This window comes from Natator depressus, chromosome 2 (genome assembly GCF_965152275.1).
Source record: "Natator depressus isolate rNatDep1 chromosome 2, rNatDep2.hap1, whole genome shotgun sequence".
In the NCBI taxonomy this organism is placed as follows: Eukaryota; Metazoa; Chordata; order Testudines; family Cheloniidae; genus Natator; species Natator depressus.
In genome coordinates, this window is record NC_134235.1 from 214539416 (window position 1) to 214562500 (window position 23085).

At 40.3% G+C, this 23085-nt stretch overlaps 1 protein-coding gene across 4 annotated transcripts in view; it reads right to left on the reverse strand.

Moving 5' to 3' along the window:
* GLCCI1 (glucocorticoid induced 1) overlaps positions 1-23085 on the reverse strand; it is a 109554-nt gene that overhangs the window by 26874 nt on the left and 59595 nt on the right. For 2 of the 4 annotated variants that reach the window (XM_074945858.1, XM_074945860.1), the window contains exons 4-5: positions 9912-10025; positions 5485-5637 (exon numbers count right to left, since the gene is read on the reverse strand). In XM_074945858.1, the coding sequence (XP_074801959.1) occupies positions 5485-5637; positions 9912-10025 (267 nt within the window). Of the gene's footprint in view, positions 1-5484; positions 5638-9911; positions 10029-23085 lie in introns of all 4 variants that reach the window. The other 2 variants (XM_074945856.1, XM_074945859.1) reach the window with 1 other exon arrangement.

Here is a 23085-nt window from a genome sequence, read left to right on the forward strand (position 1 = left end):
TATTTCAGTCTCAAAGTTAGAACTTTTTCTATTTAAAACCACCATCCAGGCTGGAACATAACAAAGGCAGAGATAAGATACAAATTGCCTTTGCCCTTTATAATAGCAGTGAAGCTGAGCAACATTGTAGTAGAAGCAGACATAGTCAAGACCAGTGAAAGCAAAACTCTACAGTGCATTCCAAGAATGCCTTGGAATAAGAATAAATGAAACCAGTGGATATTCAAACAGGAGATGAAGGGATACTGCAAGGATCTTTCACACTTATGGAGATTAGAAAACAGTCATATCTTAATACAGGATTGAATCTTTGGACAGAGGGACACACATAAATTAGTTTACTCTCTTGTTCCACAAGTATTAGGAATTAAACAAAATACATGGTTAAAGTGAACATTTAAAAAGGCTAATCTTTTCTAGGATGGCTTTTTTTTTTTTTTTTAAATATAGTGTCACATCTTTATACAGCTAAAATGTTCTAATTTAAAAAACTTTATATAAAGGTTTTGGATCAGATATGTTCATTTATACTTAATGTACAGAAAAACAATGTCCAGCTACTGGCACTTGTCTATTGGTTGAACAAGTAGAAAAATGCCCTGTAACTGGACACCTTGATTTTCCATACATCAAACATGAGAGGTTGATCATGCTTTCCATCTAAATGAAATTCAATACTCCACTCCAGCCACCACAAACACACTGTATTGTAGATCTACTGCAGACTAAGAGGACAAAATCCAGTCTCCAAAATCCATACACATGGCTTCAGGAGGAAACTGATCATAGTTCATACTATAAATGGAAAGGGAGAGCAACCAAAGAAGAAAACAACTAAAGCTTGCTGGCAAAATAGACAGCAAAAAGGAGAATTGGTTAGTGTTAGCCAAAAGGGGGCGGGGGAAGAGAACCAACAGCAGCTAAGAGGTATACAGAGGGCTTTCATATGTGCATTCAGAAAGGAAGCAGTGGTAGAAAGAAATTAAGTCCATTAATAAATAAGGATGGGATAATATTAACAAGGACTCAGAAATGGCTAATATTTAACTGTTTTTAACAAGAAAAAAGGAAGAGTAAGTATATTTAAGCAAAGAGGAAGATCTTTAAAATATACACATTACTAAATAGAAGGAAAGGGAATATCTGAAAATATACAAGTTAGCCATCCAAACTATATTCAACTAGAACAGTAAGGGAATTAGCTAATAAAGTTACTGTGCCTTTAACAATTATTTTTGAGAAGTATAAATACATAGTGAGAATATTCTAGCAATTACTATCCTTTAAGTCTAACTTCTATCCCTAGCAAAAAAAAGTGGAATAAATAAGAAAAAAAATATTTCTAGCTTCTAGAGACTCAAGAGCAATAAGCAGTATGTGGTGAAGCAGAATATATCTTGCAAACTAACATAACTGTTCATTTTTTAAAAATATGCTTACAAAATTAAGTTAGCAAAAGGAAAGCAGGAAACACTATATTTGTGTGCTAGTAAAGCATGTCCTGCAAACACAAGTTTTAATTAATTCAGACTGATTCATGTGAAGATTTATGTGGATTGAAAAAGCTTTCTGCAAGACTGTAAATAGAATATTATGATAAATGTTAAAGTATAAAATTGGGGGAGAAGTTTAATAGATTACCAGCTGAATCTGTGGGTTAAATTTCAGCTCTGATGTAAGGGTAATTCAGTTGAAGTCAATGCAGCTGCATTCATGTACCCCAGGGCTTAATTTGGTCCTACACTGTACCCAGTCTTATTTAAAGTTCATTAATGATCTAAAAAAACAGAATAAAGAGCTTGTTGACAAAATTCACAGATAAATTGGGAGCAGATGGGGAAAAATGATAAAAATAATACAAGGGGACTCATAAAAAATCTGCAACTGCCAAAAATAAAATGCATTTTATAACATTTAAGGGAAAAAAATCCAAAATATAGTTATTCAACAGAAGAGAGAATTCTTGAAGGCAGTAATGCTCATATAAACTTAGGAATGATAACGGACAACCACGTGGACATGAATTTGCAATGCATTATTGCAGACAAAAGGAACAATGCAATTCTGAGCAGCAAATACAGATTGCTGTGGAGCAAGAAAATAATAATCACCCTCAATATGGCTCTGGTGCAACTGCACTTACAATATTTTGTTTGGTTTTAGTACCTTCATTACAAGAAAGATATTGACAAATTGGAAGAGGTTCACAGTACAGCAACAAAATGTATTAGGAGCTGGAGGGATTGACATACAAGCAAATATTAAGAGTTAAATATGCATTCCTTGACTAGATAACTATACTGGACAGTGGAGTGAAGATAATATTCTAGAAATATTTGTCCACCTACGTTCTTAAAATAGCATAATAAGCCAGTAGACCAACTTCTCCCAAAGGCAGTCAAGGCTATTATTTTAAATGATTACTTTGAAGTCCATAAATGAAGAGGAAGAAGAGTTAAGATAATATAAAAGGGTAAAACTAGAAGAAATGGGATAAAATGAAGAGGAAAATATACACTACGTATTTATATTAGTAAAAACTTCCCAACAGTGAGACCTATTAAGCTGTGGAGTAATATCTGCATGAAAGTGATAGAGGTTCTGTCTCGTGGGACATTTTAAATTAGACTTTACAAAGCACAAGAAAGTGTCTTGTGCAATACTAAACAAATCTCCACTGGCAAAAGGCTGTACTAGACCTAATAGGTCATATTTCTAACTTATGATTCTTGGGACACAAAAAGAAACCCTAGATCTGCCAAAGGCCTTTGGAAGAGAGGGTCACTGCTGAGTTCTCTGTCCCCAATTGAGCAAACATTTATGTGCTTAACTGCTTTGCTGGATCAGAGGCAGAATATTCAAGCAACTTACAGTGTAGAGCCCAACATGTACAGTAATAAGATGTTAGAGTCCAAGAAAATCAATTTGTCTGGTAAATACATTAATGACCTCTAACTTTAACAGATCATAACTCTAACCAGAGTGACATCAGCAGTGGCACAGTAATATACACTTTAGGAGATAACACTAAGACAATATGTGTATTATTTTTGCTATTTTTTTTAATGCTGTCAAAATATTGACCACTTCTAAATAGAAAACGTGAGCCTTGGAAGACCAGATTTAATGCAAAATATATGCACAGCCTTGAATAACCCTCTGGAGAAGGCAGGATTGCTTGACAGTAACTCCTCACTTAAAGTCATCCCGGTTAACGTTGTTTCGTTGTTACGCTGCTGATCAATTAGGGAACATGCTTGTTTAAAGTTGCGCAATGCTCCCTTATAACGTTGTTTGGCAGCCTCCTGCTTTGTCCACTGTTTGCAGAAAGAGCAGCCCATTGGAGCTAGCTAGTGAAGGCTTGGAATCAGGATGGACCCTAAGTTCCTTGTGCGGCAGCTGCCCAGCAGGTTATCAACTGGCAGTTCAGCTGTCCTTCCCCTCACTGCCATGTGCTGCTCCTGCCCTCTGCCTTGGAGCTGCTCCCGCCCTCTGCCTTGGAGCTGCTCCCGGGAGCCTCCTGCTTGGTGTGTGTTTGTGTTGGGGGGGAGGGAGGGGGGAGGAGAGAGGAGGGCTAATGTGTGTGTGGGGGGGGGGGGAGGAGAGAGGAGGGCTAATGTCAGGGTGTCCCCTTCCCCCCCTGCTCCTGCCCCTCGCTTACCCCATTTCCACAGACCGGGGAGGGGGGACAAGACAGGGCTCAGGACAGAGGGAGCATGCTGGCAGCAGGGGCTGTCTCAATTTGCTGATCTACTTAAAAAGGCAATATACTTAGAGGGGAGTCAGCATACTTAAAGGGGCAATGCGCATCTCTATTTCTCTCTCACACTCTCTGTGAGAGTGAGAGAGAGAGTGTGTGTGTGTGTGTGTGTGTCTGCCATGCTGTCTCCCCTCCCTCCATTTGTGCTGCCTGAAGAGTGTAAGACTACACTAACAACAAGGTGTTAACCCTTGAGGGCTCAGTTGTTCTAGTTCATCATTTAGCAGCAAGGCATTCCCTGGAAAATATCCCACCCTCTTACTTCACCACATCAACCAAGCTTTACAATCATCATTGCTGTGTACAGTCATAAATTATTTGTCTAAAACCTATACTTTGTGTGTACATAAAATATAGTCTTGTCTGGTGAAAAAAATTTCTCTGGAACCTAACCCTGCCTATTTATGTTAATTCTTATGGGGAAATTGGATTCACTTAACATCGTTTCACCTAAAGTCGCATTTTTCAGGAATGTTAAGCGAGGAGTTACTGAACTACTTTGTGTTTATACCCATAACGAAGTACCATAAATACCAGGTTTTGGCAGCTCAAAACTCATGTACGTAAAGCTACTGTATGACCTTTTGCAAAACCAGATAAAAGCTTTGTTATCTGGCATCTTGGGTGAATGAGGGGTGCTGATAAGTCAAAAATTCCAGTTAACTAAGAGGGATGGAGTTTGGGTGCGGGAGGGGGCTCAGAGCTGGGAGTTGGGGTGCTGGAAAGGGTGCAGGCTCTGGGAGTGAGTTTGGGTGCAATAGGGGGCTCAGGGCAGGGGGCTGGGTTGTGGGAGGGGTTTCGTGGTGCCGGATCCGGGCAGCACTCACCTCAGGCGGCTCCCTGAAAGTGGCAACATGTCCCTGCTGCTCCTAGGCAGAGACATGGCTACGTGCTGCTGCCTCTGACCACAGGCACGGTCCCCGGCCAATGGGAGCTGTGGGGCCAGCACTTGGGGTGGGGCAGGTGCAGCACACGGAGCTCCCATGGCTGTTCCTTTGCCTAGGAGCAGCAGGGACATGTCGTCGATTGCGGGGAGCCGCCCAAGGTGACTGCTGCACAGATCTGGCACCCTGAAATGCCAGTTTCTATAGCTTTCAGGTTGGTAATGTGCCAGATAACACAAGCTTTTACTGTACTAAATTTTGTCATGACTAGAGCCAGTCAGAAAATATTTTTCTCCCCCGGAGAACCAAAACTGAAATATTTTTCCTTCAACAGAAATAATTCAATTCTGAAATGCTGCCGTGGTACGCTCCTTGTATTTGCAGTTTACTCCCATTCTCTTCTATAAGCAGTATCTCTAGCTGGTCTACATCTCTCATGGTCCACCACACAGTCTCCCCTCTTGATGAGGACAGGAGAAACACCAAGGAGATGAAGTCCAGTTCAGGAGCCAGGCCCCCAAAGGAGAATGAGGACATAAAGGCAATTGAACTACAACTCTCATGAAGTACCACAGCAGTGTGAAATGGAAATATGTAGGTTTCAGCTGAAATATTTGGGTTTTTGATTAAACTGAAATTTTCTGTGGAAAGCAGATATTTTTCACAAAAAAACTACTTAGCCAAAACCTCAATTTTTCCATAGAAAAAGTTAACAGAAAATTTTCAAGACAAGCCTAGACGTAAAGCTACGTTGCTTCAGTCATTTAGAAGGTTCTCACAACATGTTACTAAATTCTGACCATTAAAAATGTAAAAATACCCTCAAAACTTAAACCTTACCTTGGATACTTCTTCTTTTCCACTGGTTTCTTTAATGAATACTTTTTCTAATTCAGGGCTTATTCCTTCTACATTGCACGGCACACGTGAAACAGTTGATTTTGGCACGGAAATATTTGACAGTGGCATAGGGACTGATCTTGAGATAGACGCCTACAAGGTCAATGAGATAAAATATTATGTAGGCTTTAAAATTGGAGCGTTTCATAAGATGAAACATTAGGTCAGTATTAGTGAGGTCATTATCATATTTTAAAAATCTATAAACAGCGAATTAAAAAATCATGTACTAATTTTAAAATCTAGAGGAGCTCATTTTCATCTTTAGTTTGTGAATTTAATATTAAAAAACATACCTACCACTAAGAAACTAGGAAGACAGAAATTAAAAAGATTACATAAATGTAATGCCACTCACACTATTTTTTCTTGTAAAGTGAACAACAGAATTTTATATGAAATATTTTACTGTAGTGCTTTTCAATATTTGGCCTGTGTGATTTCTAGGGAATGCAAAGGTGTGGCATGCAGAATGCAAAGGGAGAAAAACCTCTGACAAACAAAGTCTTCAGATAGATAAAAGAAGTAAAAAGAAAAATGTAAAGAAAAACAACAAATCCAGTCAGACCACTTCTTTGTAATTTCCCCATATCCTGTACATGCTTACTCTATAGACACTGCTGGTATATTTTGTATACTGGCCCAAATGCATGTTCATGTTTAACTCTGGCATTTCCTGACATTTGAGTGTCTAGCCGTGCAACGTTAACATTCTCTTTATGCAGTTTTTTTTTTCTTTTTTGACTGGTTTATAGCAAAGGTAAAATGAAACTTTCATTCTAAACTTTTATTTTCAGAACTACACCCTTTTCCATGTTTGTTCCAGATATTGCTTTTGCCTGAAAATCAGAAGAGAATCTGCGTAGTCATTTCAAGATCAGGCATTCAAATAAACACAGGTATGGTTTTGAGGAAAGGCATACTAACTTCTTGATTTAAACAGGTGAATTAAAGGCTGGAAATTAATGTTACCATAACATTAGGTTCTTTCATTACATGATTAGTGAATACTGAGCAATGTGACATTCACAGTATCCAGCAAATAATATAATGAACAGGAACAAACTTAGTCTTCTACAGTAAGAATAAATTGCACTGTGTACTGTTTTATGCTTTTACTGCATCCTTTTCTATGCTCTCAGCATGTAGCTCTTTATTACTACATATCTCAAAGACGACTTGCAATTCAGGCAGACAAGACAGCAGACTTAGTTTGGCTACAGAAACATTAATTTATAATTGTAAGATTAAAGTTGCATTTGAGATTTTGTTTGGGTTTTTTTTTTAAATAATTCAGAATTATGCTTGTATTTCTGTATTTCTTTAGCTTGTTTTCCCACCAATCTCCAGTTTATTTTGGCAACACTAAGAACGTGAGCATTGAAAATGCTGTTTAGAAGTTCATTTGTTTTTGCTTTATGTTCTTCACATTAATGACTGTTTGTGCCATCACTATTGATTGCTTTGAAAATGACATATTAAACTCTCACTTATGATTTCTTGAGACACCCTAAAGAACAGATATACTAAAGAACCAAGTTCTTGTTTCCATGTACATTTCACAAGTATTAAGGAACAAGGAAAGAGAAACTTTTATTTATACAACACCATAATTGTGTATGGCATTTTACAGACAAGAAAGAAATAGTCCCTATTCCCAAAAAGCTTCCAGCCTAAATCTGTTTGCAGCGACGTTGAAGGCATGTTGGTTCAAGGATATTAGAGAGACAAGGAGGGTGAAGTAATATCTTTTATTGGACCAATTTCTGTTGTGAAAGAGACACGTTTTCGAGTTTACACCGAACCCAGACCTGAAGAAAAGTTGTGTAAGCTCAAAAGCTTGTCTCATTCATCAACAGCAGTCGGTCCAATAAAAGATGTTAGCTCATCCACCTTGTCAATTGAAATCTGGACATACCATAACAAGTGAGAACACAAACAGTGGGAAGGAGGAAGGGGACGACAAAAAATACATATATTTCTAGTCCAAGCAAGAACTTGACTATCAATTAACTTTTTTTTAATTGTTATTTTGTACACTGATAAAACCTGATAAATAGAGAGATGGGTTGGAGAGACGTGCTCAAAATAAGGAGAGGAAAAACAGAGTATATAGTTTTCAGAGTATATAGTTTTCACAGCCGTGTTAGTCTGTGTACGCAAAAAGAAAAGGAGGACTTGTGGCACCTTAGAGACTAACAAATTTATTTGAGCATAACAGTTTCAAGTATGTGGGTTCCAGAATCTGGGGAAATGAAGGACAAAATTAGAGCTGGATTAATAAATGCCTACCTCAAATGGAGAGAGAGAAGTGGTTTAGTATGTGATAGGAAGATACCAATAAGATTAGTAGAGAAAGTCTAAAACTGGACAAACTGCTGTTCTATAATGTATAGTGCTGAGTATTGGACAACAAAGAAGAAACATGAACAAATGATTTGTTACCCAAAAATGCAAAAGTTGAGATGGATGACTGGTGTAAGCAAGAAAGACCATGTAAAGAATGAGTACATTAGAGCAATGTGGCACCTTAAAGACTAACAGATTTATTTGGGCATAAGCTTTAGTGGGTAAAAAACCCACTTCTTCAGATGCATGGCTTGTTGTTTTTGTGGATACAGACTCACACGACTACCCCGATACTTTAGAGCAATGTGACATTCATACTATTCAACAAATAATATAACCAACTGGTACATGCTCAATGTAACATTTATGAATGAAAATAAAATGAGGGAGTACAGGCTCAGATGATTTGGTCATGTAAAGCGCTGTCCTAACTACTATGTGGTAAGATCAAGACAGAAGGAAAAAGACAGAGAGGTTGCCCAAGAAGTGGTGAGATGTTATAAAGGAAGACATGTTAGTATGTGGTGTGATAGAGAATATGGCACTGAGCATACCACTTGGGAGGGAGACGACTTGTATAGCAGACCCCATTTGATGGGATTAACACAAAGAAAAAAGAAGAATTTTTTACATTGAAAAACTGAAGCTGCCTGTGCTTATTTTTTATGGGGTGAGCGGAATTTAGATGCTTGTCTAAGGAATATAGAAGTGCAAAGGGAGGGAGGGGAGAAGAGATGGAGCAATGGTCAAGAGGATAGGAGGACTGGAAAGGGGCACTTAGTAGTGGTGAGAACAAATGCAGCTAGTAGTGATACTTTATAAATAATGTTAGTCAGTTTCATTCCATCTTTTAAACTCACTAATATTACTTCTAAAGGTCATTCCATCCTTCAAATTGACTAAATTTAGTTGTAAAATTTATTTCCTACAATCTCCGTGAAATCAAATACTTTATCATTTATACTGTAGTGAATTTTCTAAAAATAAAAATTCTGATTTGCACAGGGCTCTAACTATAAAGCCAGAAGAACCACTGTGATCATCTAATCTGACCACCTGCATAACACAGGCTATAGAATGTCCCTGAATTAATTCTTGTTTTCACTAGAGTGCAACTTGTAGAAAAACATCCAATCTAAATTTAAAAATTGCCAGTGATGGAGAATCCATCACAACCCTTGGTAAGCTGTTCCAATGGTTAACTATCCATACTGTTAAAAAAACCCTCTGCCTTATTTCCTAGTCTGAATTTGTGTAGCTTCACCTTCCAGTCACAATCTTGTTACACCTTCATCTGCTAGACTGAAAACCCTATTATCAAAATTTTGTTCTACATAAAGCTATTTACAAACTGTGATCAAGTCACCCCCTAACCTTCTCTGTTGCTGTGAAGATATGTCCTTGCTAATGTTGCAGCTGGCCATGGTGATGAGTAAATTTCTGGGGATCTTTTAATATCCTCAAATTATGGAGGTATGTGGAAGTAGCCTGCCACTGGACCCAGAGATCTCGAACATCTCAGTGACAATGATCCAATGAAGCGAAAGACAAAGGCAGGTAAGACCAGCTTGCCCTCCCAGAACCCAGCTGCTGCACTGGCGGCAGTGGCATTCCTTGAAGGTGAGAGACAGCCAGTGTTCCCAGGATGTTAACTGGCAGGGGTAGACATAGACATAAGGAGATAACAAGTAGTCCCAGCTCAACCACTGAAGCCTTTTGCTGATGGTATGTCTGACTGCACGGGTATTTTTGAGAAGAGTTTTTAAAGGGTATCTTTCAACATTTACAGAAGGCATAAGTTGCTTTCTTGGCACAGTTCTCTTTTGTATTATCTGATTGTGACTTTAGGATAAAATCCCAAGTAGCGCCCATGACGTCAATTTGTGTTAAGCATTTCAACATGACTTTAAACACAGGAAGTGAATCAAAGGAGAAGTGGAAAGAAACAGAAGGCTATTCACTTAATTCTATTAAAAAAAAAAAAAAAAGGTTGCTGATACTAGCAGTGAACTGCTTACCTGAGTCTGACTGATTGCTATGTGGTTGCCATGGAGCGGTGACTGACGTTCTTTTTCTTTACTGTGACGACTACTCTGTTTGCTGCGTTGGAGTTGCTGCCTCAATTTGGCAATCTGCTGGAAAGACATAAAATCAAGGTAAGATGAGATGTGACCCAGGTAACTGTTTATACCTTTACTTGTATCAAGCAGTATCATGGACAAAAGAAAGAATCAAATATTTTCTAGAGCATTTTATAAAGGAACACGTCTGCGGCTTCTTGCAGCACAGGCGTTAATCATCTGGCCTATCCATTACATTCTTTTCCAAAAATACTCGCCTAACCAACAATCTGAATATGAAGGCAAACTCAATTTAAATGCCGAATTTTCTCAGGTGCAAAATAAGCCCTCTCTAATCATAGATGCAAACAACAATCATTCCTCCGGACTCTGGCCTCTTGTCAGATTTTGTTGCTTCCCAACTGGTTTGGCATCAGAGAAAAAAATTTACAGACTTTATATATTTCCTTAGTCCTAAACAGAACCATATTTATCATTGATATTTCCCACCATTACTGACAAAAAGTCTTCAAAATCTGACAACTAACATGCATAGCTTCACTTCAGAAAAGCTATCTAACACACCTTTAGCCTACAGATATAACTGTTGTTTTAAGACTGCCCCAGGCAGACCAATTCTCTTTGTTTTTTTTAAGTCATCAGCACTTTGCCAAACAAAAAAACCTACACAGTGATGCCTATTCAAAGATTCACACATTTTAAGGTGAAAAGGGACCATGACCAATATTGGTCATTTACTCTGACCTGGTGCCTAACACACGTTACAGAATTTTACCCAAGGATCCCTACATCTAGCCCAATAACTTCTGATTGAATACAGCAGATCTTTTAAACACATCTAATCTTTAAAGACTTCATGTTTGTGTGGTAAGACTTATTTTCCATTGTAAGGGAAATATCATTTTGCATTCTTGGTTTTCAATCTCCCTGGGTCCATGAGATGAGAAAATGGTTTCAATATGCTAAATTCACACACTCTCTTGTCTGCATAGCTGAAGTAAGGCAGAGCAGTTCCTATTGCGCTATACAGATTCCTTCTTGGGTAACATCCCACAAGGTGGTGTTTTGGAGGATATTCCCTTAAATATGACTTTTTGAAGAAAATTCTATTTATAGCATTTACTAACGCTACACAAAACAGAGAGATTACTGCACAAATCACAGGAAAAAGGGAGCATACAGAGACTACATTAAGACTTTAAGGTCAGAAAGGACCATCATGATCATCTAGTCTGACCTCCTGCACATTGTAGGCCACAGAACCTCACCTACCCACTTAAAACTAGAATACCCACCTGGGAAAGTGAGGAAACAGACTGACAGAGCAAGACGGGTACCCAGAGGTCTCCTACTATAGGACTGGCCCAGCAAGGAAAACAACGGAACACACTGGCCATCATATACAGCCCCTAGCTAAAACCTCTCCAGCACATCATCAACGATCTATAACCTAACCTGGAAAACGATCCCGCACTCTCACTGGGAGGCAGGCCAGTCTTCGCTTACAGACAGTCCCCCAACCTGAAGCAAATACTCACCAGCAACTACACACCACACCACAGAAACACTAACCCAGGAATCAATCCCTGTAACAAACCCCATTGCCTACTCTGTCCCCATATCTACTCTAGCGATACCATCAGAAGACCCAACCACATCAGCCACACCATCAGTGGCTCATTCACCTGCACATCTACTAATGTGATACATGCCATCATGTGCCAGCAATGCCCCTCTGCCATGTACACTGGCCAAACCGGACAGTCTCTACATAAAAGAATAAATGACACAAAGCAGACAACAGGAATGGTAACATACAAAAGCCAGTAGGAGAACACTTCAATCGCCCTGGACATTCTATAACAGATTTAAAAGTAGCCACACTTCAACAAGAAAGTCTTCAAAAACAGACTTCAAAGAGAAACTGCAGAGCTACAATTCATTTGCAAATTTAACTCCGTTAATCTGGGATTGAATAGGGGCTGGGAGTGGCTGGCTCACACAAAAGCAAGTTTCCCTCTCTTGGTATTGACACCTCCTCCTCAGTTATTGGAGTGGATCACATCCACCCTGATTGAATTGGTCCTGTCAACACCGGTTCTCCACTTGTAAGGTAACTCCCTTCTCTTCAAGTGTCAGTATATTTATGCCTGCATCTGTAATTTTCACTCAAGGCATCTGAAGAAGTGGGTTTTTTACCCACAAACACTTAGCCCAAATAAATCTGTTAGTCTTTGAGATGCCACCGGACTCCTCATTGTTTTTGTGGATACAGACTAACATGGCTACCCCTCTGATACCTACCCACTTGTGTAATAGTCCCCTAACCTCTGGCTGAATTACTGAAATCTTCAAATCATGGTTTAAAGAATTTAAGTTACAGAGGATTCACCATTTACACTAGTTTAAACCTGTAAGTGACCCATGCTGCAGAGGAAGAAAAAAAACCTCCTAGGGTCTCTGTCAATCTGACTCTGGGGAAAATTCCTTCCCATCCCCAAATATGCTGATCAGTTAGGCCATGAGCATGACCCAACAGGCAGATACCTGGGAAAGAATTCTTTGTAGTAACTCAGAGCCCTCCCCATCTAGTGTGTCTTCTCCAGTCATTGGGGATTTTTGCTACTGGTAGTTGCTGATGGGCCACATGCATTGTAGGCAGCCCCATCATACCATCTCTTCCATAAACTTATCAAGCTCAGTCTTGAAGCCAGTTAGGTTTTTTGCCCCCACTGCTCCCTTAGAAAGGCTGTTCCAGAACTTCACTCTTCTGATGGTTAGAAACCTTAGCCTATTTTGAAACCTAAACTTGTTGATGGCCAGTTTATAGCCATTTGTTCTTACGTACACACTGGCGCTTAATTTAAATAACTCCGCTCCCTCCCTGGTATTTATCCCTCTGATATATTTATAGAGAGCAACTGTATCTCTCCTCAGCCTACTTTTGGTTAGGCTAAACAAGCCAAGCCCTTTGAGTCTCCTCTCATAAGGTAGGTTTTCCATTCCTCAGATCATCCTAATAGCCCTTCTCTGCACCTGTTCCAGTTTGAATTCATCTTTCTTAAACAAGACACCAGAACTTCACACAGTATTTCAGATGAGGTCTCATAAGTGCCTTGTATAATGGTTCTAACACTTCCCTGTCTCTACTGGAAATACCTCACATGATGCAACCTAGGACTACATTAGTCTTTTTCACGGCCACATCACATTGATGACTCAGAGTCATCCTGTAATACACTGTTACACCCAGGTCTTTCTCCTCCTCTGTTGCTTCCAACTGTTAAATCCCCATCTTATAGCAAAAATTATTGCTGTTAGTCCCCAAAATGCATGACCTTGAACTTTGCACTGCTAAATTTTGTCCCATTTCTATGACTCCAGTTTACAAGATCATCCAGATCTTGTAGAATATTCCAGTCCTCCTCTGTACTGTCAATACCTTCCAACTTTGTGTCATCCGCAAATTTATTAACACACGCTTTTTGTGCCATGGTTAGTAATAAAAATGTTAAATAAATAAGACTGGTTCCAAGATCAATCCCCGAGAAACTCCTCTAGTAATCTCCCTCCAGCCTGACAGTTCACCTTCCAGTATGACCCACTGTAGTCTCCCCTTAACCAGATCCTTATCCATATGTCTTTCTTGTGCTTATTCTCCGACTGTTCCATAGTATGTCTTTCACTTCCTCAGAACAGTCCTTCTTGATCCCCATCAGTCATGGGGTAACCAGGCCTTGAGGTGGAGTTCTGTGAGGTTGGGGTGATGGACTTGCATTCTGTGACAGAAGGCAAGGCACTAAGGGAAGGGTTTGAGATGGTTTCACTGCCATCTGTCACAGGTATGGGAACAACATTTTGTCTGGGCCATGTGGGTGCAATGAGAATGACCCTGGATTTGTCCTGCCTGATCTTGTGAATGCCTCGGCTCAGGAATGGAGTAAGAGGAAATGCATGCATCAGTGGCGCCTCCCATTTTATGAGGAGAGCATCGCCTAGGGAGTGATTTCCCAATCTGGCCTGGGAGCAATATTGTGGACACTTAGATCTCTTTTGCAACAGGTCAGAACTCCCATGGTGGGGAACCCCCATAGTTTGAATATGGCTTTGAGAATTCTGGGATCCATCTCCCACTCGTGGATTTGTGGAAAAATCCCTGCTTAGCTGATCTGCTGTTGTATTCTGACATCCCGGCAGATAGAAAGTCGATATCTCTATGTGGTTGGTGATGCACCAATTCCAGAGGTGTATTGACTCTGTACATAGGGAGTACGATCGTGCTCCCCCTTGGCGATTTATATGGAACATGCACACTATATTGTCCGTAAGGATGTCGATGGCATTGTTCTTGATTAAAGGGAGAAAGTGCTCATGTGCATTTCGGACTGCCCTTAGTTCCAATAAGTTTATTTGCAGGTCGGACTCTGCTGGGGACTAGCGGCCTTGGACCGTATTGTTGCATAGATGTGCCCAACCAACAAGGGAGGCATCTGTCATGACTGGAACTTTTTGTTGGAAAGGGATGCCTGAGCAGACGTTCTGTGGTTGTGTCCACCATGTTAGTGAGTTTTACCCTGCATAGCATTGTGAGGCGTCTGTTGAGAGAGAGAGAGATATAAACTGTTCGAAGCCAGGCCTGTAAGAATCTCATGTGGAGTCTGTCATCTTTTATAACAAACGTTGTCTCCAACACGTGTCCCAAGAGTTGTAAACATGTTCTGGCAGATGCTTGTGGGCTGTCCATCACCACTGAAATTAGGTTGACTAGAGTGAGGAAGCATTGTTGGGGTAACATTGCTGTTGCTGTGAGACAGTCCTATGAATTCCAGCAGTTGAACAGGAACCAGTGGGCACTTCGGTGCATTTATTTGCAACCCAAGGTCTGTGAACAGGGTTATTGTGGACTGCATGGCGTTTATTGCTCCTTGCTGCATTGATGCCCTTATCAGGCAGTCGTCTATGTATGGAAATATCATCACTCCTTGTCTGTAGAGGTGAGCTGCAACCACAGTGAGAACCTTGGAAAAAAACTCTTGGGGCAGTGCACAGGCCGAAGGGTAGTACTCTGTATTGGATATGCTGATGCCTTAGGGTGAATCTCAGGAATCTTCTGTGTGACGGGTGAATGGTAATATGAAAATAAGCGTCCTGGAAGTCCGTGGGCCGAGAGCCAATCCCCCTTCTCTAATGCTGGAATTATTGTGGATAGAGTCACCATTTTGAAATGTTGTGTTGTCACTAATTTGTTGAGTTTTTGTAAATCCAGGATGGGTCTCCATCTGCAGTTCTTTTTCTGAATAAGAAAGTAATGGAAATAAAAACCTCTCCCCCTGTGTTGAGATGGGATGGGTTCCACGGCACTTAACTGTACAAGGTGGTTTATTTCTATCCCACCTACTCACTCCCCCTCTTTAGGGACTACTCCAATGAGCACCTGTTACAACAGGAAATAAAGAGGATGTAGTAGCCCTTCTGGATAATCTCTAGAACCCATTTGTCTGTTGTGATGGTGTTCCAGACTGGGTAGTATAGTGACAGATGGTCTCCGAGTGGTTCCAGAATCAGTGTGTGGGGAAAGAGAAAGATATATATATATTTTTTTAAAGAAGAAAAAATAAAAGTAAAATATAAAATGTAAAGGACAAGGGAATAGGGTAGCTAACTACAACTAAGCTAACACTATCAGGAACACCTATGAACTATCAAGCTTATCTGAGGTAAGAGAGAGTGCTGCTGTCGCTCTGACTCAAGCCAAAGGCAGTAGAGAAGGAACTGGGGGATGGTTGGCTGCGCGCCACAATGTAACCGCTCAGAGCGACACAAGATGGCTACAGCGCATGGGCGGCCCAACCAGGCACTGCTACTACAAGTCTCCGATTACAAGTGCAAGGCGCCAAGACACCTAAAGTGGAGCACCCACAGGGACACTCTTAGAAGAAGAACAGTAAGTTATTTTTATTTATGATCTGAAATGTGCATCCCAAGGCTGTATCTGCTGTGGTGTCAAGATGTCTAAATACTGGGCCTCTTTCAAATCCCAGAAAGTGTCCAATCATTAAGGAAATTTTCAAACTTTTCTTTTCAAGCTAATAGTCATTCCACCTTTCCACTGACACTGTTTTACTTTATTACTTGTTTTCTGTCCAACGTTTTTCAAATATGTCAGAGAAAATTCAAATCAAAGGAAAAAAACCACATGAACAATTAAATGAACAGTACCAGACAGGTATCAGCTCTTTCAGGACACAGAAAATAATATTATGACAAACTCAGCTGCATTTTTCTGTTAAGCATTCAAATTATGATGGCCAAATGGCTTGAAACAGACCAAATATGTTATTACATTGACAATCTATTCTTCCTAGATTCCCTAATTTCCTGAAATTACAAAATTAATTTGTTGCTACCACAGAAGCTGTGGGTTTCCTTTTTTGCACAATCAATATCTTTACAATTAGAAGGGGCTAGTGTTATCCCTTCCATCCACACTGCCAAATATAACTATTATGGGATCATCAGACTTCAATTATTAAGAAGTTGATCCTATCTCACAATATTTTAATATTGTTACATTTACAAAATAGTTAGAATCACGCTATCTGCTACCTCACAATTAACTGCAATATTTGTCACGATGATCCTTTTTCGAATGTTCACCAATGTCATTTTTTTTGCTTATTGAATCTCACCTCTGAAATCTAGCTGGACACCACAGCATAGTAACATACTACTATTCTGTTGATTTATACACCTCTACACCGATATAACGCGACCCGATATAACATGAATTCGGATATAACGCAGTAAAGCAGTGCTCTGGGGGGGTGGGGCTGCGCACTCCCGTGGATCAAAGCAAGTTCGATATAAAACGGTTTCACCTATAACACTAAGATTTTTTGGTTCCCGAGGACAGCGTTATATCGGGGTAGAGGTGTACTAATAAAAGGAGAGCTCTCTCTCTCGTGAAGATATATCATTAGGCATTATGAAACAAATTATGCTATGGTAGAGGGATAAGGATCAGGAGACCCTAAATTGGATTATAATAAAAGAAGAATTTCTGAAGCCAATTCTTTAAATTGGCTTTGATCACCACTCACCACTTCTACTTTGGCACAAGATAGTATACAAAAAGTACATGGGGCTCTTACTGTTCTGTCAGTGTAAAAGGGGTCTTAAAGTGGGAGTAAAGGGAAGCCACATACCCTTCATAAAAATAGTTCTTCGATGTGTGGTTCTTATCTGTATTCCACAGTGGGGTATGTATGCATTTCATGAGCGTGAGACAGGAGAATGCTAGCAAGTAATGTCTGTTGGCCTGCATTTGCAGCCTTGCTCTCCTTGTGCTCTGTGCTGAGGGTATAATGGGAAGTGCAGACTGATGCCTTTCCAGTTCCTCTGCTTACTGAAAATCAGAGAGGCTCTAAAGCAAATGGGAAGAAGGGAGAGTAGCAGAATACAGAGAGGGACCACACATCTCAAAGAAAATCCAGTTATGAAGGATAAGTATCTTCCCCCTTATTTTTCCTTTGAGTGCTGATTCCTTTGCATATTCCACTGTGGATGTCTGGCAAGCGGTACCCAGAGGAGGAGAGTGTGAGGATGGCAAGTGGTATGGCTCTTGCAGAAATGCTGTTCCAAAGGATGCAGAGGCAGATGAGGCTTGGACCAAAGCATAATGTTTCATGAACGTGTGGATGAAACTCCACATTACTGCGCCTTTCAAATATTAAGCAGAGGTACTCCTCGAAGTGATGCTTGAGGTTGCCCGTGCTTTTTGTTTTTACAGTGAGCCCGTATCCCCTGTGGGAAAGAAAGGTGTGCCACCTGATAAAGTAGAATACAGCCACAGATCCACTTGGAAATCCTCTTGGAGGAAATACTTTGCACTCAGGCTCATTTTGCTATGGCAACAAACAGCCTAGGTGACTTTCTGACCTGTTTACCAACAAACAGCAGAAGTGGCAAATCTCATCTCATGCCAAAGGAATTAAGTCTCCTCTCTCTGAGGCATGCAGCTTTGAGAAGAAGACAGGTAAGTGGATAGTCTAGTTTACATGACATTTCAAAACTACTTTAGGTGTGAACTTCGGACCCAGTCATAGTGACCCTTGTCTTTATGAAATATTATTTAAGAAGAATCTGCCATTAGGGCTCCCACTTCTCTGAGCCAGGCGGAAATGACTTCAACATTGGTTTGCGCCTTGAGTGTCCCATCAAAAGTATCTTTTGGTTTGGGGGTGAGGCTGGGTAGCTGCAGCAGAGATGGATGGGTCAACGTATCTTGATTTTTGTACCCTCTGCTGTTTGTGAGGTGGCTTGTAAAAGTGCTGGTAGCGAAAGGGCTGTAGTGAAGTCCTTAGCTTGTAAGATTGTATATGGTTCTTCCTCTTCAGGACTGGTGTATACATACCCAGGGAGTGGAGGGTGGCTCTGGAATATTTTAGTGAATGCAAGGACACATCTTCTGGTTGACAAGTCTGACCTCAAAGGGCTAGTCTTGCATGGTGTTCTGTACCTGAACCTGAAAGAGTGTAGCCAAGATTCCTAATGCATCACTAAAGCACAGGAGTGGCCAAACTTACTGACCTTCCAAGCTGAATACTATTATCTTCAGAAGTTCAAGAGCCATAAGACATGCACAACCTGTTCCATGGGGTGGTGCCTGCCAGGGCATGGGGCTTCTGCCCGGACACCCCCCTACAGGGCAGAAGCCCCGCTCCCTACAGGGCAGAAGCCCCGAACTCCCAGTCTGGTAGGCAGAGAATGGGGGTTCCATAAGCCGCACTTTGACTGTAAAGGAGCAACATGCAGCTCATGAGCCAGTTTGGCCACGCTTGCTATACCAATTGCCATGGATCTTGAAGCAGTATTGGCAGCATCAACTGCAGCTTGTGATGAGATTCCTGCCACTTATCTGCCCTCATCAATAAGGGCTTGAAATTGAGCCCTATCGTCTCAGGGTAATTTGTCTTTAAAGTCCAAAATCTTAGAATAATTCCAAATATCATAATTTTTCCAGGAGGACCTGATAGTTGGAAATTTTAACTCGGAGGCTGCTGGAAGTAAACATGTTTCTTCCCATCAAATCTAAATGCTTAGCCTCCTTATCCACAGGGCAACCCTTGGATGCTATTGTCTGGACCTTTCTATTGCTGCTTAAACTACTCGGCAGTTCAGGGCAGGGTGGGAGAACAAGAATTCTGTTCCCGTAGTCAGGAAAAAGTACTACTTTTCTGCCCTCTTGGGGGTAGGGATACAGGTAGCTGGCATGTGCAGTTCTTGCCAGTTCCAGCATGGGCTTATTGTCTGGGTGTGCTATTCAGTCAGATACTGATAGGCTACAGGATGTGTCTAGGAGCTTGTGTTGTGAATCCTGTACCTTCTCTAAGAGGTTTTCGAGCTCTTCTGCTACTCTTCAAAACAGCTGCTGGACCTGACTGAAGTTGTAGCAACCAACAGGTTGGGCAAGAAGATGAAATACTCGGTACTGGCAGAACAGGTTCATCTTTCTCCTCCTTCATAGATTCTGGAGGCTCCAGTTGGCTCATGGAATAGAAGAGTTGTAACACTCTGCGTTGGATCACATGGAATCTGGATGCCCTGCATACAGGTCTCAGGGCAGCCAGTAAGGCCAATGTGAGGGGTCGAAAATAGGTTGTGGTGGTCCCCAAGGTACAGGTTGAAGAGGCTCAGAGTTCCAGACACCAGAGATTCCCACTCGGGTCATGCAGTAGTAAGAAGGAACTGGAAAGGCATCAGTCTGTACCAGCCCCTATACCCTGGGCCACAGCAAGGGTGCAGGCATGGACCAACAGACACTACCAGCTACAACTCTCCAGTCTCGGGCATATGCATACCCACAGTGGAATATATACAGGGACCAGCACTCAAAGCAGTGCCTAACTGAGCAGTGTGGATGAGCTTTCAAATAAATAAGAATTAGGCCCCTGAATTAAGTCTTGTTAAATCCTACATTTTCTACATGGCATAACCCTCCATAAATTGAAAATAAAATAAGGTGCTGGAAACTTTGGATGCAGATTTTTTTATTTAGGCAGCTATTTCTTGATGGATCTTTGCATTACTTCAACAGAAGCTGCTAATAAATAATTTTCAGAGATGGTAATAGCTGCAGTTAAAAAATTCAATGTCAGAGACTTGAATGAGTTTCAGTTTGTTTCACTCTCACAGATAAAAATTAAAATTAAAGAAAAAATGGAGGGAAAGTCATATGTAAAAACCTCATATCTTGCATTTCCATAGCAACAGGATACATCAGATAGTGATGATTACTATGACTGCTAGTGGTTCAAGTTAGTATGTACATGACTTGCAGGGAAAGTTTCCAATGAGAGATAACAGGGAGAGAAGATAATTGAGGGAGGAGAAAAACTGAATAAAGGGAAGATGTCATTTTTTGCTACAGAGAAGCTTACAGGTTGCATTATTTTTTCATAATTGTTCCAGTACAAAAATCTTGGGCCCACCACTATTTGGAGAGTTTAAATATCATCAGATTTCACTGATTGCTTTGATATAAGCCAAAAGTACTATCACTATTAACATATGGGATATTTTTCATAATTTCAGTATTGTTTGGCCAGTTTAGAAATTTTGTCCTCTTCAAAGGAAGTGTGTATTTGTTCATTTTCACAGAAAATGAATTAAAACCAAGTATACCCTACCAAGGACTTCACCCCACTGTCACAACATTTTTGTCAGGGTCTTGAGATGAATTAAGGAAATTAAATTAGGCAAAGATTCCTCAATTTGGTACAGTGTTAAAAAAAAATGAAGAAAAATTATGTTCAACAAACATACCAGAAACCCCCATGGTCTAGTCACAATTTTTTTTAACCAAACATTCCCAAATAAAAAAAAAAGAAAAAAAAAAACCACACTGAAAACAATCACTAACTCCTGATTAAACAGCATTCATTATTATAATCACAAGGTATAGAGAATTGGCTGAAAAGAAAAGGATCCTTTTTGAATCCAAAAGATCAATATTTCAGGAGGAGAAAAGAAAAAGTGCCCTCAAGCATTCAAAATGCAAGTTTAGGGTTGGGGATGTCGTGCAATAAATGACTGCCTCACTATACCCAAAACGGAACAGAAAGCTTCACCTACGGCACTGCACAGCGGATGGTGATATTCCTCAAGTGGGAATACAGGGGAAAAAAAACAGAAATTTAGCTCAGGTGTCATGGTAAGCGTGACCCTAGAGCACCCCAATGTCAGAAGGCAAGGGGCTCCCTGGTATCTAGTAGTAAGTTTCAGCTGCCCTGACCAGCACAATGTACCCCAACTCACTCTTGTCATAATCTGTGTCTAAAAGGTATCATGTAAGGTATATGTGAACTGGTGACACACTGGTGATTAAAGTCATGTGAAGTGTATGTATTAATGCTATATGTAAAATTATGAGCTATTCGGTGATACTGTGTTTTGGAGTCTATAAACAGACCAAGGAGGAAAACCAGCTTTTTTTTTTTTTTGTTGACAGGAGAATGTGGTTCTGCCTGCTTGAGTGCGTCTCCAATGTAAATAAAGCCAGGTGTGGCCAAAAGACAATGGATATCAGAGTCTGGAGGAAGATCATTTGCATTTTAAAAAAAACAAAACAAAACCCACAAATAGGAGAGAAGCCAGCATGCTGTCTACACCAAGCAGGAGAACGGAACTTTATCAGAAGAACACATTTGAAAGGTTTATTGGACTATACAAAGAAGGAGAATGAACCCCTAAACCATCCTTCACCTGAAGAGTCAAAGAAACCATGTGTTGGGGTCCTGGCTAAAGAACGGACCAGCCATGCTGGAAGAATGGTGGAGGTCAGACAAACATCTCTGAATAAAAGATCCAGTTTGCAAACAAGCAAAAGTAAAAATATGCTTCTAAAACAACAATCATTTCTATCCTTATTCCTTATACTTGGTATCACTTAAACTTATATCCTTTTGTTAATAAGCTCGTTTTACTTTTACCATACATCACCTCAGTACTTTGATTGAAGTAGAGGGTTTGTCAACCACCGTTAAATTAATAAACTGCTGTGTACTATCCCCTAGAAGGAGCATCAAATTCAATAAGGTTTCATGGGTGCTACAAAAGAGGGACTGAGCACTGCAGAAAGGTATCTCTGAGGAACTCAGGAACTGGAGTTTACTGATCGTTACCTGCTGGGCAAGATTTGGACTGGCAGAATGCTGAGGATTTTGCCAGCATGACAGACAAGCTAGTGTCTCAGCGAGCTAACACATAGCTTTGCAGCTGCAAATTTCTCAGTTGCTGAAGCGGTAACAGTGGTTCACAGTTCTGGGAACTCAGGCAGATGACCACAACAGGCGACTCAAGAGCAGAGTGATTTTCAACCATCTGATTTAGTTATCAGTTGTCGTTTTCAGGAGACAATTTATTTGGAACCTTGAGCGTACATATTCTATTATTTTAAAAGCTTTCAGTGTACCATTCAAGTATTCAATCATGATTATTTTTTCCTGGTTAGTTCTTTTCAGCAACTATATTTTATTTTAACTATACTAATGAAATTTAAAAATAGGACAGCATATACTGTATACTCTACAAAACTAATTATAAAATATGCTTACAAATATTTGCTTAGTTCACTATGCCTGCCAACTAAAAGTGCTATGCATTAGCAGAATCATTGTTGGAATGAAAAGCAATGGAAAAAAGAAAACCCTGTCCATTCAAAGCATGGAAAATGTCAACTGTTTGTTGACTGCCAAAGAGGTCAAGCATGTTGGGAACGCAGTTCAAAAACCCAAAGACAAGGTAGTTTTACATATGTTACTCATAATAGAAATACAGTTGCCTAGCAGGGTTCACACTTATCTCCATTGCTGCAGTCCTTGTTTTCGGGAACTTATAACTTTGTCAAACTAACCATTTCAGTTGATATTCCCTCCTCCCCATTCCCCCCGAATGGCTTATTTTATTTTAAGCCAAGTTGCAGCAAAAATGATACAGCTGTCTCAAAGAATGAAATTAGGGAAAAATTCATTTTGCCCATGTTAAAAAAAATTCTTATAACTGTTTCACTGAGAAGCTCTTACACGCCTCTGTGCTTTGGAGTAGGAACTTG